The 17,320-nt window shown below is 34.8% G+C and overlaps 1 protein-coding gene across 1 annotated transcript in view; it reads left to right on the top strand.

The window, feature by feature from the left end:
- Positions 1–17,320, top strand: part of TNKS (tankyrase) — a 181,081-nt gene that overhangs the window by 33,745 nt on the left and 130,016 nt on the right. Inside the window, exon 3 of the mRNA XM_082608825.1 lies at positions 13,853–13,948. Within this exon, the coding sequence (XP_082464951.1) occupies positions 13,853–13,948 (96 nt within the window). The remainder of the gene's footprint in view (positions 1–13,852; positions 13,949–17,320) is intronic.

Here is a 17,320-nt window from a genome sequence, read left to right as displayed (position 1 = left end):
CGGCGCACAGGCTCCGGACGCTGAATTGGGATCTTTTAAACAAGTCTCAATGTAGCATTTTCATAAAAAGTAAAAAAAAAAAAAAAAAGGCAAAATTCCATACTTGTATCCTTAAAAAGGAGAAGAGCCAGAAATGATAGCAGTTTTTCCTTCTGAAATAATCCCTGCTGACCCTGAGCACCATCATCTTGATGACTTGCCCACTTATGTTCAACTTCATTCAAGAAGGTTAGAGTGTTTATGCATTTACCTGATATATTTGGGATTACTTTAGTAGGCGTTCTGGTTAATGGTGTTAAATCTATATTGATATATTTATATAGAGAGTTTGATATTTGTTCATTGTGTTTTATTAAAATTCCCAGAATGAATGCCTTTATTCTCCTAAGCACTTAAGAAATATATCAAAGATGCTTAAATTTGGGGGAAAAAGGTCAAGTGACAACAAAAGAACAACCAAAAAAACACCTCATACATTTTAAAAAGTGATGTAATGCTTTGCTTACTGCTCAAGACTGTCTGTTAAATTAATTAATTATATGTTTGCACTTACTTTTAGATTAAACATGATTGTCCAAAACAGTCTATGGATTTCAGTGAGATGCATGGCTTAAGTTTGGTGTTGTATGAAAGTGGTATTTGAGGCAAATGGCTCATGTAACCAGTGGGTTCTCTTTACATGGTTATCGTGTTATCTGAAACGCATGTATATTAAAACTGTGTCCTTGCTTTGTACAGTTCCCTGGTAACTGAGATTTCAGAGTCAGGCCCAGACTGGAGATAAAGACTTATGGAGGCCTTCTCACTCCCCATTTTCAGCTGACCAAACTAGAAAGTTGTTAAGTATAATAATTGCAGTTTCAGGCTTTAAAAAAATGTTATGTATTTTTGTTGTTTTAGTTATTTAAATCTGCTAATTCTCTTTTTTTAGATGGGGGTGGGTGTTAGACTTTTCATCTGTAAACAGAATCCAGGATTACGAATGTAACCTTATTGTGAGTTGTTTCATATTCTGCCCTCAGGTATGACAGTACAAATAAGACATTAAGAAATCCCACAGTGTGTCCACATATATGTTTATTTTGTGTCAAGCCTGAAAATTTCTATATTTGTTGTGGCACAAATAATCATGGTTACAGATAGAGGGCATATATTTCATTTTGCCTTTGGGGGGCAAAGAATCTATTGTACTTGAGTATGAGGATGGTGGGAACAAGAGAAGGAAGTATTCTAGTGGGTCTCCTAAAATGGAACCCTGGCTGTCTTGGTGTTACTGCAGAGTCTGGTTGCCTGCTTACCCACAGAGGGTTGTTGGATGGGGTTAGGAAGAGGACATTGGTCGTTGGAGGAAGGTATTTAGGACAAACGCATAGATGTGCCCTTTAGAATTCACATGAAGGAAAGAAAGCTTGAGTTTCAGTTCTGGTGTGATCTTGGCTTCTACTTGTGTAGAATGATAAGGTAGAAATTAAATGCTTGGCTTTAGAATTAAGTATGAATTCCCCTTTACCACAAATAATTTAGTTGCTTTGAGCCTCAATTTCTCATTTATAAGGTGGGCATCAGACCTACTGCATCAGATTGTTATGGAAAGTTAAATGAAATAATAAAGCAGGTAGAGCCTCAGCAAGTGCTTGTTTCCTTCCACTCTCTTTTCCCTTGGGTGGCAGCATAAGGTGTTCTCAGAGATCATTTCTGTATTCTGACACTCAGTAAAAACTTAATGACGGATATGTGGCTCTTTGTTGCCTTCAGTGTGAATTAGTTTATGTCCTTTGTTTCATATTCATTGTTACTTTGTAAACTTGAATTATGATTTGATAAGACATGAAACTTTTTAAAAAATGGCAGTTTATGCCTTTTAACTTAGCAGAGACATTGCAGATAGGATAATGGAAAATTATCGTAACATAAACATTTTCCCCACAAATACTTCAATAGCAGGAGTATGAAGTCCTAGTGATTTGCTATGACTAAGTAAAAAGCATATGAAAGCTTGACAAATGCAGAGACATGAACAATGATAATTTTTTAAAGGCAAATTAATTATGAGTAAATAGTTCTTCAAGTTGCTAGAGGGCATCATAATTGCTGTTTTGAAAATTGCAGCCCTCTAGGAATGAGAGAAGGGAAAGAGCAAAGGAGGAACTCTGTTAAAAGAAAAAGGCATTCTTTTCCTCCTCACTGTGGGGGAAAGGAGCTCAGGTGGGATGTGAGAAACGTGATTGAATACTGTCATTAAGAATATCACTCATAGGATAATTTATCGAAAACAAGCTACATTAAAAAATTATTTGATATATTTCCCAAAGAATGAAAACTTAACAGTTATGTTCTTTGCCTCCTTCAGGTTGAAAGTACAACAGTATATTGAGGTTCCAATCATTTGAATTCTTAGAGACATAGGGAAATAATAGTTGTGACATTATTTCTTAAGAAACTAAAATTCAAAGCAGAATCAGAATATTATGGTACCGGCTCAACCCTGTGTTCCTTGTGAAAAATGTTTTCAAACATGTGACTTTAAACCTTGTATCACTAAAACTGAATTGGTCTTAATATTTTATAGTGGGGGAATTTGCCTGGAAATGCTAGTTAGTCCTTGAGGCCTTACTCGGCTCTTAACAATTTAGGTGTGGACTCAGAAAGGCGGGTGAAACTTCTCTCAGAGAGATTGGGAAGCACCTTTTGCATGTGGTTGCTGTCCCTAGAACTGTAAAAATTCTGTCATCCTGTTATAAACTTACGTGGTCAGACTATAATCTCTACTTTGTTACTTATTAGTGTTTTATTTACATGACTCTAGTCAAGTATTAGAAAAAGTAATCTTCCCCTAAGTACAAGGAAGTATAAAACAATAATTGGGCACAAACGAATCCATTGTTCCTAAGGCTGTTACCAGTTTGCCTTTATTTTAATTCAACTGGTATTTTTTAGCACTCTCTGTGCACGGGATTCTGGTTTTGAAAGGCAGATGGAAAAGTCCTGACTGAAGGGATAGGGTGTTTATTGAGTCCCTATTGTGTGCTAAGAACCAAGCTAGGTTTATATATATTGTCTCAATTATGATAGCAATCCTTGGAGGAAGGTAGTGAAAGAGGAAATTGAAATTGACAGAGGTGAAGTCACTTGACTCAGGCCAGACAATTGCCAAGTAGAGAGCAGTATTTTCAAACCCAGGTTTGTCTGACTCCTAGACAGGATTTTCTTTTAGACTTGATTCTCTAGGGTTTCCAGGTAGAAAGGAGATATGCTTTGTTATAATCATTCTTATATTTGTTCTACTGCCTGCTTTATCTTATAATAAATTGTGGTTTGTGTAAGCAGATAATGCTGATTTCCCAGATGTATTGGGGCCTGCCTTAACTCCTTATTGCAAAAAGGATATAATTGAATTGGATATAAGAATCTGCTATATACACATACAGAATAATCTATACCTAAGTTACTCCATATGTAACGGGCCTTTTCAAAAATTCTTGGTCTTCTCTATTTATAGGAAATCTTGATAATGGGAGCAAAGTTTAATTGGAGGATTCTTTTATTATTATAACATTTCATGCCAAAGTTTGATCATAAAGAACTAGTCTCATGTAAATTCAGTAAAATTTTATTTACTTGGATTAGCTTTTTTGAGTAAGTAATTAAATATTTTCTAATGTCTTTAAAAAAATTCTTACATGCACATGTGTACTATATGTTAGCCACTGTTCTAAGAGCTCCTCAAATATTTATTTGTTTTGTCCTCCTAATAACCCCATGAGTAGGTACTGTTATTACCTCCTGATTTACTGGTGAGGAAATGGAAGTACAGAGAGGTGTTGTCGCTTCCTGGGGTCCCAGAACTAGGAGGTGGCGGAACTGGGATTCTAACCCATTCAGTCTGGTTCCAGAGGACCAACTTAACTGTGGTGTTTTGCTATTAGTAAGTGCAGCAGACTTAGGAGAGAATTTGATTTTTTTGAACTTATTTTAGCTCAATGAACTATCTGCCTTTGTGTGCCTCATTAGATGGAAACCCATTTGTAACTTTTTTCCGTGTCCCTCACCAGGAAAAAATAAGAATATGTTTTTTTTCTAAGTTCAAAGGCACATAAAGGCAGATCGTTCCTTGAGGTAAAATTATGTATCACAAGTATGCTAGTCCCAGTTGTTGACAGAATTCTGAATTTTTGGTGACTTTTGCATGAAAGGCAAAGACTAAAAAAAGTATGGTTAAAAACCTGGACTTTTACACAATAGAAAATTACTTCTTGACTATTTTACTTTAGACTTATTTCTACAGTCTCAGCATTATCACAGATTCTAAATTAATGTATTTATTTTATATTGGAATTGTTTATTTAATGCTACACCATATTTAATGTTGTTTGCTTGATAAGAACTGACCAATATTTATTTCTCCATTGGTTACAAATTAATTACTTTAAAGAGCAGCTTTAAGAGAAGTATTGTTTTGGCGAACATACTTAAACAGCATGTGTAAAGATCATTTTTGTCTGAGGAGAAATATCTCTCTCATTATAAAAGTAATATATATTTGTAATAAACATTAAAACACTGTAGAAATATGTGAAATAGAGACATTTTTGTAAAGATTCATTTACCATGTATAGCCATATCTACATAATACTTTAAATTTAAGATCTGTTATTGCTGTAGATGCCCATTGAGTTCCGCCTATGTACTCTAGAACTAACGCCTCTTTCCCCATCACCAGTGTTTTTATTGCCTCTTCCATCTTCTCTGGCCAAGCTTTTGAAGTCCAGAACCAGATTTGAGGCAAGCTGGAGCAAATTCTCTTTAATGAGAGTTTGGAATTAAGGTTCAGGTAGTACAAGTATATGTATTGTCTGTAGCCGAGGGTGATGGCAACAAAGCTGGGAGACAGGGATAGGCAGCAGCAGGATAAATTTGGGGACATGTTTCTGCCTTTGCTTTTGATGAGATGCCTCTATTCTTCAATAAATTTTCATGTTGTTTAAGCCAGTTAAAGTAGTTTTTTCTCCCTTGTAATTAAAAAAATAAGCCTTCTAACTGATAAAGTCAGTACTCAAAGATACATTCATAAGTCACAGCATCTTAAAATTAAAAAAATCCTTAGAAATCATTTTTATTATTTACCATTTACTATTATTTACTGTTTTTAAAAACATTTACTAGTTACTATTTTATTGATTTACTATTTGCTTATTTCCTATTATGTTATTAAACCACAGAAATCTTCCTTCAAATGAAATCTAATGCAGTAACCCAATATGTAAAAGTGTTGAGAGGGGAGAAGCATAGACCTTCCTGTATTCCACTTCACAAAAGTTCGTGTGTGTGTGTGTCTGTGAGTGTGAGTGAGGGGAGTAGGTGTGGGTCCTTAAGACCCTAAGGAGCAGTGGTTTTAGCCAGGAGCAGTTTTGCCCATTGAGGAGATATTTAGCAATATCTAGAGACATTTTTGGTTGTCATAGTGGGGGAGTGCTGTTTACATCTATTGGGTAGAGGTCAGGGGTGCTGTTAAACATCTTACAATGCCCAGGGCTACTCCCTACTGTTGCAAGTTCACGTTGCAAGACAAGCCAAGGCCAAAGCCAGGGCCTGACTAATTTGACTAGAAACGATGCCACAAGTGCCAGCTCCTTGTGGTCCTTGTACTATACAGCAAAAAGGATGACACTGAGAGGAAAAGGGCTGAATGACTGCAGCACAAGTTGTGGGATCCTCTGTTGCTGAAGAGCCAGTAGAAGGGGAGATGAAGAAAGCCCCCTACCCTATCTCATCAGAAGTGGGAAGTGATGAGGGAAGGTAGAGAGGTGAGTGGAAGGTGGCCTCACAGTAGCTCCTTGCAAGTCTCTCATCTTTCATTTCCAGAGGTCACAAGGCATTTGCACCAAGACACAGATGAACTGTGATTCAAGTCTTTGCTTAGCATGTGAGGATACTTGCAGAGTCTCCAGGGCACCATGGTGGAGCCATCACCCTACACCTGCAGTAAATAATTATCTGGTCCAAAACGTCAGTAGTTCACTCTGCTCTAGAGTAGTGCTATTCAGTAGATATATAATGCCAGACATGAATGTAATTTAAATTTTTCTAATAGCCACATTAAAAGAAACAGGTGATATTAATTTAATAATATATTACTTAAAGCAGCATATACAAAATATTATTTCAACATATAATGAGTATAAAACATTATTATGCTAAGTGAAATAAGTCAGAGAAAGACAAATACTATAGATATCACTTATATATGGAAATATAAAAAATACAACAAACTAGTGAATATATCAAAAAAAGAAGCAGACTCACAGATATAGAGAACATAATAGTGGTTACCAGTGGGGAGGTGGGGGAGGGGCAATATAGGGGTAGGGCAGTGGGAGGTGCAAACTGTTGGGTGTAAGATAGGCTCCAGGATGTATTGTATAACCTGGGGAATAGAGCCAATATTTTGTAATGACTGTAAATAGGAAATAACCTTTAAAAATGGTATATAACATTAAAAAACATTATTAATGAAAAATTTTATATTTTTTTCAACTGGTTTCTGAAATCTAGTGTATATCTTCTACTTAAAGCACATCTCAATTCAAGCAAACTTTTCATCAGTAATACTTGATCTGTATTTAGATTTAACAGAATTTACAGTTGAAACAGTAGATTCACATATCTAAGGTGTTCAAAACATATTAAACATTTTCCAATAACTGAATCATGTACCAGTGTATCATGTATCAACTTAATATCTAAATTAATTAAAAGTAAATAATTAAAATAGAATTAATAATTCAGATCATCAGTCTCACTAGCCACATTTCAAAGACTCAATACTTACATATGGATAGTGGCTACTATATTGGACAGTGTAGCTCTAGGCACTAGAAGATCACTTAATCATCTTAATTTATGGCTAACCAGTCCAAGCTAAGACCACACAACCATTACTTCAAAACTTTTCTCCAGCTTGCTCGGATCTCTGTTCATTATATACCAGAATACCTGCTCTTAAATCTCCATTTCAGAAGAGCTTTATAAGTAGGGTCACATTAGGCTAGGCATTATATTATGAGGTTCTCACAGGTTTCTCCAAAGGATATTAATTAAGATGAAAGAAGCCTACTTCACTCAGTGAATGTCACTACTCATTCAGTGAAAAGATACCACTGAGCGTCAAAAAAAAATCAACATGAGTCTAGTTTATGTTGAGAGAAACTTACTGATTAGCCTGAGTATGTTGACAGGGAATAGAACTGATCACTCTTTCTGAGTCCCAAATTTAATTTGGTATGTAGAACCAGTATTTATCTCCTATGAATGTTAGAATTTGAAGGATTTAAATAGTTTATTTGGGGGTGGAAACTGCTGGTAAGAAGATGGCTCTTAATAAAGGAAGAGAATTCTAAAAAATGTAAAGAGGAAATAAAATATTTTTAAAACAAAAAATTTTGCAAATGAAAATAAATATTAAATTTATATCAAAGAGTTTTCTTTGATTTGCCTAGTCAGACCTTATATATCTTGGTTCTAGAGTAGTGTTTGTAGGAATGTATTTAAAGCTATTAACATTTATTTTAAAGTAATTTTTAAGGTATAACATAATTTAATTGATGTTACCTAAATTAAATTTATCCCAAGAATAGGAATATGGTGTTTTTACACTTGTAAAAATATCATTTTTTGCAAATATACATGGAAACAGATTTATAATTAAATCATTGCTTAACATCTGCTATATAGTATAACATACACTATAGTTAGGGTAGGTTCACAAATTATTTACCTCTGACGTATTACTCTAAAACTTATTGCTTTGTTTTGAATTATCAACTGTTTTTTTATAGTAGTTGTTCCTAATTTATGTGTGTAATATTTTTTTCTGTATCATTGAGTTTATCCTGTTTGAGCTTCTTGAACGTATACATTTGTGTCTTTTATTAGTTATGGGAAAATCTTAGGCATTATCTCTTCAAATATGTATGTGTTTCTTTTTTTTTTTTTTTTTTTTTTTTTGCGGTACGCGGGCCTCTCACTGTTGTGGCCTCTCCCGTTGCGGAGCACAGGCTCCGGACGTGCAGGCTCAGCAGCCATGGCTCACAGGCCCAGCCGCTCCGCGGCATGTGGGATCTTCCTGCACCGGGCACAAACCCGTGTCCCCTGCATCGGCAGGCGGACTCTCAACCACTGCGCCACCAGGGAAGCCCCTGTATGTGTTTCTTTTAAGACTGATTACAACATACTAGAGCTTCTCACTCCATCCTTTGTCGATGATTATTTCTCCTTGCAGCATTCTTGGATCTGTTGACATGTTTTCCAGGACAATAAATTTCTCTTCAGATTTATCTAGTCTGCGATTAAACCCCTCTATTGAGCTTTTAAAAAATCAACTTTATTGAATTACAACATAAAATTAGTTTGAGATAATGAAATAAAATGCATCCATTTTAAGTATATATATTGATGAGTTTTGACAAATGTATACGCCCATGTAACCACTACCACAATTTAATAGAGCAGTTTTATCACTCTAAAAAGTTCTTTGGTGTCCATTTGCAGTCAGTTTTCTCTTCCCCTCCACCATCCCCAGGGAACAATTGATCTGTTTTCTGTCACTGTAGATTAGTTTTCTGTTCTAGAAATATGTTCTTTCCTGTATGGCTCCTTTTGCTCAGCATGTTGTAGAGATTTCACCCCTCTAGTATGAGTCAATAGTTTATTTCTTTTTATTGCTAAGTAGTATTCTTTTGTATGGATATGCTACAATTTGCTTACCCTTTCACCTGTTGATGAATATTGAGATGTTTTTCATTTTTTTGCTTTTCTAAATAAACATATGAAATTTTCATGTGCAGGTGTTTTGTATGGACATATTTCTTTTCCTCTTGGATAAAGATCTAAGAGTAGGATGTTACAACATACAGTAGTGTATATTTACCTTTATAATAATTGTCAAATTGATTTCCAAAGTAGTTACATACCACTCTACATGCCCACCAGCAATGGATGAGAGTTCCAGTTTAGTACATTCTCATTAATATGGAATACCATTAATAATAAAAGATGGGTCATTGCCCATCTTTTAAATTTGCATTTTCTTTTGAATAATGATATTGAGCATCTCTTCATATATTAGAAGTTTGTATATCTTTTGTCTTATGCATTGAAGATTATAGCTAGTTAAAATTTGGTCTCTTAGTATTTTGCTCCAAAATTAAAATTTTTATTTGCTAAATTTGGTGCTTTGTGTGATTTAATTTTAGAAACTCAGTAAAATGAGTATTTCTATACGCTAATTAAAAGAATAAGATGACTATGAAATACTTGCAAAACATTTTAACATAAACATAACTTCTTTTAAAATTGAGTGTCTATTCATTGTGAGGAACAGTTTTAGACCTTTAATGTAGCTCTAAAATTCACATAACAAAGAATTTACCATATCTTAATAGGAGGGTTTCTGCCATTAAAAGTGAAAACTATACTTAAATGCTTGTTCGTAATTTACCTAAAAACCTTGCTACATTTTTAGCTTGGAAAATTCACATTGTTTCTATTTCTTCTATCTTCTTAAATCAGTTATTAGTGCCTATACTTAAATATAATTTATCATAATAGCACTTCATATTTTTCTAGGAATTTGATAAGATGAGGCTTCGCATACGTGTAGAAATATTTTCTAAAATGATATGAATGCTTAAATTTAATAGTTTTGAGGAATTAAATGAATCGATTTCAGTCTCTGCTGCATTGGTCGCAGACTGAAGGCATGCTCCCTGAAGCTGGCTCACTGTAGCTGAATGTGTGCACCAGAAATAGGAGAATCCCATGGCCTTCTTGCCATAGCTCTTTTGAGAATGTCATTTTGAATATTCTGATCTTACCTGGGGCTTAACTCTCTGTTATTATGCTAGCTGCTATATTTTCTCCACCCTTATAACTTCCAAAGGAGATAAATGGATTTGAGATATAGAGCCTAGTCATTTGGGATTTGAGGTTTGATAATGCCCTAATTGGTTAAAGATAATACAAGGAGATTTTGAATGTCCGTCCTCAGTAGTCTCGAATTTACTTACTGAATGTTACTCAGATTTTAGTTTCCTTGTTTTTCTTTCAAACCTTAGTTTGTATATTGATTGTATATTCTGGGAACTTTGCTTCAGACATTTGTGCTACTTTTGAAGAAGAATCTGTTACAAGATGAATTTCTAATTGTATTATGTATCCGTAGTCATTTTATTATTCCTTTTGGTAGCACAGAACTTTGAAAGCAACTTCTAAAGCATCCAGCATTGAGAGTCCTACGTGTCACCACTTCAAGTACAGACTGACAGTCTTGAAAGCCATGGTTGTTATCTTTGCCCTATGTATGTGCTGTTCTTCTGGTATTAGAAAATCCTATGTATGTGCTGTTCTTCTGGTATTAGAAAATAGTATCACACAGATCTTCATAGGGAATAGTGTGAAAAAAATTTGACTTGAGGAATTGCTCAAGAAGTAGTTTGGTACTTTTTAGTATGTACCCTACAACTTTGATCATGGTCTCAACTATTAATTTTGTTTTTGTTAAATCAAGTGTTAGGATAAATAAATCTTTTTTTTTCCATTTTGATTAAAAGGGTAGGGAAGGAAAAGGGCCTGCTTGAGGCAAATCTTTTTTTCTTTTTTAAGATTTTAGATCTTAATGCTTAGACTGTAACTCTAAAGCATTATGAGAGATTTGAGGCCTGTTCTAGATACATAGAAATCATTTATCTAGTCCAGGTCCTTCACTTTATAGACCTGGGAACTGGCTTAGTGCTTCTCAACCTTGTCTGTGGTCAGGGACCAGTCTTTTTCCTTCCCCAATGCATGGCAGGCCAATAACTCTGTAAACTACAATAAAGATGAGGTACTGGAAAAAGTAATTTTAAAATGACACACACAGTTTTAAATGCTTCCTCTTAATTTCTGTGGTTATCTCAATGTCAATGGATTACAGAGAGTTCGAGGACTAGACCAGTCCATGGACCACACTTTGTCTATTACTGCCCTCACTTTATCTATCACTGCCCAAGGTCGAGGTTGGCAGACTATGACCATGGGCCAAATCCAGCTCATCCCTTGTTTCTTGTATGTCCTGTAAGCTAAGAATTATTTTTACATTTTAAATGATTTTTAAAATACACAATAATAACAATATTTTCTTATATATGAGAATTATACAGAATTCAAATTTTAATAAAGTTTTATTGAAACAGAGCCACACACATGCCTTTAAGTATTGTCTGTGGCTGCTTTTCCTCTGTAATGATGGGGTTGAGGCAAGGCTGAATAGCTGAGACAGAGACCATATGGTCTACAAAGCCTCATATATTTTCTCTCTGGCCCTTTACAGAAAAAGTTAAGATCTGAAGGTTTGGCTCTAGGACAAAGCAATGGATTAGTAGTTAGTGGTAAAGTTGAGAGTACAAATACATTTTAAAATGTGCTTTAAATATTAGTATTAGCTGATATGTATTGTCAGGCTCTGTGCTTAGTACTTTAGATGCTATTTTTTGTTCCCATTTAATCTCCCCAGTGCTGCCCTCTTATAAAAGGTTAGGTAAGTTTAGATCCCTTGTGGTCTAGTTATGGATACCTTTATTGCTCCTAAAACTCTTAACTCTACTGAGTTTTGTGGGGTTTTTACCCATATCTGGTGAATTAAAATGGTTCAATTATTTTCTAATGTGGATTTTGTTATCAGCATCTGGTTTGGAAAATTCAGCTTCTTCTTCCCTGTTGCTACATAGCTCTGCAGTGATGTTTCTGTGTGTTCAGGTCCAATGAATGAGATGCATATGACTCAAAAATGTTTTGAAAACAGATATTTCTAGTGAAAAGATTACTCCTTTCAAAGTCAACTAAAACAAAGCAAAACTGCAACTAAACGGTAATGGCAGATTTCTGTTTCAAAATAGCAAAGATATAATAGGTAAGGCTGAGACTTTAGGTAACTTTTGGAGGAACGATAAGGCTTTCTATGTTTTGCCTCTACCACGCATTAAGCTGCACAGTAAAAGCTCCCACCATATTATCATCAAGGGTTGTTAAGCTACATCCTTACACTTCTTGTTTAAAGCAGGTTCTGAAGTCCTCGAAGTATGCGATAAAAAAACTCAGCTTTTCATGGTAGCTGTTATTTCTTTGTTTTCCTACTTTTGGCATGTGATCACTCAGCAACTAAATAAAGATATAGCGATAGCTGTCATCTTTACATTTGAAACATGAGCTTGCTTCATGATAAAGACCCTTTACAAGCCAAATCTTCATGTTGGGATTTCTTCCTGGAATAAAAAATATATATATTGCTGTGAAAGCTTATTCATTATGATGAAAGAATAACTACAGTTTCACATTATGGTACTTGCTATTTTGTGCTACTTTTGTCACTTTATAAACATCTGGAAAAGAATTATGTTCATTGCTTACAGTCAAGAGTGAAAGTCTTAGCAAAATCTCACTGCATCTTTTCAAGCCATGGCTAGTTTTTGTTATCCCAAGTCTGAAAGTATCCAAGATTTAGTGCAAGAGATGCTGATGCATGCTGTCCCAGCAGCTGTGTCCCAATTCTAGATAAGGCTATTCCTTTGTACCTTGTAATAAAGCCATCGACTAGATAGCTTATGTATTAAAGGGAGAAAGAAGAGCTTTATAAAGCTCTATACTTAGTAATACATGAGGCTTGCCTTCCAAATATTCCTAAAGAATGTATGTACTTTAGCATGGGACTGTTAATGAATGAAAATCTGGGACACATCAACAGTCATATATAACATGTCTTTAACCATTTATTTGAATTTAATATTTCTGCTTTGTTTTAAATTTATGCTATAGAATATTGGTAAATGGGAACAACTCCTGTTCTCTCCAGGAGTACACAAAATCTTGTGTTAGATTTGAACTGTTAGAATAACTTGTAATTGAACTTTGCTTATTAGACTAGTTTTTAATATATTTATTAGTTTAACCATTGGTTGGGTAGTGTTACAGCAACACCCGCCCTCCCCTCTCCACCGTCCCCACCCCGCCCCTATACACACGCATACCACATGTAGTTGAGAAATGTTTTAGATTAATAAATTATATCTGGATTTTACTTAAACAGCGATTCTCTCTTTTGGAAGCCTACACATCTCAAAATTCTCTGTAGCTACTTTTTACCCAGTATGGCATGTGTAACATTCATTCCTCAGCATATATCATAGTGATTGAATTTCTGATTCTAAAAATTTTCGATGGCCAGAATTATTGTGGAAGGCAGTTCCTTTCTGCAGCTCGGCTGCAGGGAACCAGAGTTGCATGCGTTACTGTGTCTGGTAAACTTCTTGGAAGCAAGCCAATATGTTCTGGTGAGTTTCCGTACATGTAAGCAGTGAGCACTAAAAGGCTTGCACAGTATTACAGCTGTTGCAAGACGAGGAAGCGGTGGGAAATTCAGCAGTGAAGCAGCAGCAGCAACAAGCAGCCACAGTGGTAGTAAAGACAGGGCAGGCTCATCGTGAGAGGATTTCACAGTGCGAGGCAGCGAGCGTACAGCTCCCCATCCTTCTGCCTGAAGGAGGCAAACCCAAACTGTCTGTTGCAGGATTTTTCTGGTTTCGTGTTTATGATGTTAAGTCATGTGATAATACTGTACCACAAGTTGCCAACTTCGCTTTACTCTAGAGAGGATCCTTTGCTGCAGTGCTTTTTTTTCTTTTTCTTTCTTTCTTTTTTTTTTCTTGAAAGAGAAAAAATTGTGCAATGTATGTTTATGCCTACACCATGCCGAGGCGGCACTTACCAGTAAATAATCTTTGTATCCCTGAGGTAAGATACTGTTTCTGCTTTCCCTGCACAGTGCTGCTGCAGCACGGAGCTGATCCAAACATTCGGAACACTGATGGGAAATCAGCCCTGGACCTGGCGGATCCTTCAGCGAAAGCTGTCCTTACAGGTAAGAAAACAGAGCTGCCCGATTATTTTATCTACTAGCTATTGGATCTGTTAGCTTGCTTTTATAAAATCTTTATGTTCTGAATTTTATTTTTTTTCTACTGATAAAAGCTCAACAAATATATATGCCATTATCTCTACTTTATTATTGATTTGTTATATTAACTGTTTTCGTTCATCACTATACTGGCATAAGCATAAGCAATAGGATTGCTTATTATACTTAGAATTTCTGAGAATTACAGCATTAAATGATAACATAATTATTCATGCTTTAGACTTTTTTTTTATGGTTTGTATTGTAATTTCCTGTACCTCATCTTCTCAGTTGATTCTTTTGAAGACCTTCACTATTGAGCAAGCAAGGGCATTTGTATTACTTTATAAAAGTAGTTTTGATTGGAAAGACAACCTGCTGCCTTATGCTTAGATCAATGGTGAAATAAAATATGATGCCGCTCCTCCCTTGCCCCTCTGTTTATATTTTTATCATTATCTTCTCCCTTTTACCATGATAGCAAAGTACTTTTTAACTGAGGCAGTGGATTACCTTCTTTCTTCAGATAGTGAAAAATTTTGGCTTAAGTATTGGTTTTATTAAGGCAAATGTCAGGAACCAACAAAGAGGAAATGCTGGAATAGAAAGGCTCTCTCAATAACAACATAGGAAATAATGCTATAAGTGATGTGATATTGAGCAACCGTTTTCACTGATCTTCACTCGCAGAATGCTGCATTGGATCTATTTTTGTTTTTATTCTCAGCATCTGAGTTCTGCTGCCTTTGCCTTCTTTTACTTAACTGACATTTATAATTTGGAGCCTCTGTCACTGCACTGCTCACAGTATTGTTTTAGGTTGTATGAAAGTCAATGACTTTTAGCTTCCTTTTAAATTTGTCCAGGTTTGAAGAAAATAAATCTTTTATTCACTTTTGAGTCCATTTTTAACAAAGATTCTGAGGTGAATGGAAAATATCTATATACAGAAAGCTTTGAAAATATGTGGAATTTTGCTTAATTACTCTGCATGGAAAGACAACTTCCCTCAGTGTTAAAATTAACATAATCTCTGCTAAATCAGAGTAATCTGATTTATCTAAATTTGTAAGCGCTTAGGTGATTCAGTTGCTGAATCATGATAACATACACTAGAGGAATAAAACTATTTTAAACCAGTGTAGATAAGAAGAAATTTAAATATAATTGTTCATTTTAAATAATGAAATTAAAGTCTGTAGCCTCAGGGCTGCTGTTTAGGTTCTGCAGCCTTTCAGTCTCTTCCTTTAGCAAAGCCCCGGGCAACAACTGCAGCCTTGGAGTGGTCTCTGACCAAAGGAGAAAATTCATAGTACTAGAGGGATATTATAAATGCTGACCAAGACTGTCTCTGTATCTGTGTCCTCCATGTGACCTTTCCTTCTCTTCAATCCTCAACGCCTGCCTCCTCTGTTTGTTAGATTTGTCCATTTGTTCATTTAATGCAGCACTGCTTTAGATCCACTTTCACTTTTTTTAAAGACAAAGTTTGAATGTAAGTTATGAACAACAAGAAGCTATCTTCTAAGTGGAAGTGAATTTCAGGGGAGGTTATACTGGCTGTTAGTTTGGGAAAGAAATTTGGCAGAATAACTCATAGAGACCAAATCTTCCTGGAGGACAGATACCATGTCTGTTAAACTTCCCTGGAAAAGCATCTAGCACTGTATTTGGCTTAGATAGGAAGATATTAAATTCTTGGTCATAATACTGAGCTCATTAATTGTTTTTTTCAAGAATATGCTCTCTTGGAAATGACATACAACTTTTCAGATATGATTTAAAAGAAAAACATTCTAGTGGAAAATATAAGCTAATGATATTTACACACTCGTGTTATATAATGCAGTGAAATATATTCCAAAATGTTTTTCTGCCCACGTAGGTTCTCTTCTAAGTAGTTCTTTCTGATGGAAAGAATTCCATTCTGATGGAATTATGGTGGAAGTATTATTTCCAAAGTTAAATTTAAAAGATTGAGCAGTGATAAAAAGAGAATCTTTTGAAAGTCTTAATTTAGAGTTATTAGAGATTATTCTAGATGATGTGTCATTTTTATGCCAGATGTAGTTGTAGTACCATTACTTAACCTTGAGGGTGAAGTTTCTGTTCTTTATTTTTTTCGTCTTTGGGAATTTAATTGCCAAAGATGACTTCCAAAATTTTTTATGTTACTGCTTTTGTGCATTAGCCAAAATTGTGTATAGATACATGTATATTCCTTAAAGGAAATTAACAAAGTGAAAATCTCTCTTACCGAATATTTTAAAAGAAATAAATGACTAATACCCTCTTCTGCATAAAGAATGCATGAGTTTTTATAGAGCTGTATAAAACAACAACATACCCTTAGTTTTACAGCTAAGGGACCCCAGTATATAGCCATCTGCTTTGAATAGTGCACTTAGGTATTTTAAAGAGAATAATCAATTGGAAAGACTCATTAGACTCTTTGTTGAATTATTAAGTGAATGATATGCTTAGAAGAGATCTTGAGGGTTTTTTGTTTGTTTTTGGTTAATGACTGAAGTTCTGGGCAGTCAGCTGAAGGACTTGGAGGTGGTTTTGTTTGTTTATTTTTTGTTTTTTAGGAAACAAGGGTAGGAAAAGCCTAAACAAGCCTGTGTAAATTTCATTGAAGAGCAGTTTTGGTGTGTTATGATTATGGATTTTTAAAAATTTACTTATTTTGACCTTTTTTTTCTAGGTATAAAAAATACATTCATTTAGAAATTAGGGAAAATAGGAAAAGTACAAAAAAGAAAAAATTACTCATTATTCTGCCACCTACAGAGAACGTTCTGGTATATTTTATTTATAACCTTTTGTTCTTAGTACACACACCCCACATTCTTGTTTCTCTTTAATCAAATCAGCCTTATACATTACATATTGCTTAATAATCTTTTTTTAAAATTTAGTTATATGAATATTCCCAGAAGGTGCTAAGTATTCCTCTGCAACATGAATTTATAAATTTCATGGTATCCTTCTATGGATATATTTTAGTTTTTTGAATGAATCCTCTAGTATTTACCATTTTGGTACAGTGTTTTCATCCTTTATTCTTCCTTGTGAATTTAGAGTTATTTTATCAATTCCATTGGAATTATGCTTCTTCACCATATTCAGACTTAGCATCCACACACATGTATCTCTCTATTCCTGAATGAAGTACGTGAGGATTTGGTGAATGAGAAGCTTCCTTTTTAAAGGGCTGCACTGTATGTGGTATTACTTTGCCAGAGCTACATGTAAATTAAAGGTGGTTGACAAAGGGAGTGTTCATTGAAGAGGATAAGGAGGTAGGAGTATTTGTTAATCATGTAAAGGGGA

This window comes from Mesoplodon mirus (assembly GCF_964341445.2).
Source record: "Mesoplodon mirus genome assembly, chromosome: 20".
Lineage (NCBI taxonomy): Eukaryota > Metazoa > Chordata > Mammalia > Artiodactyla > Ziphiidae > Mesoplodon > Mesoplodon mirus.
This window is presented reverse-complemented; position numbering and strand designations above follow the sequence as displayed.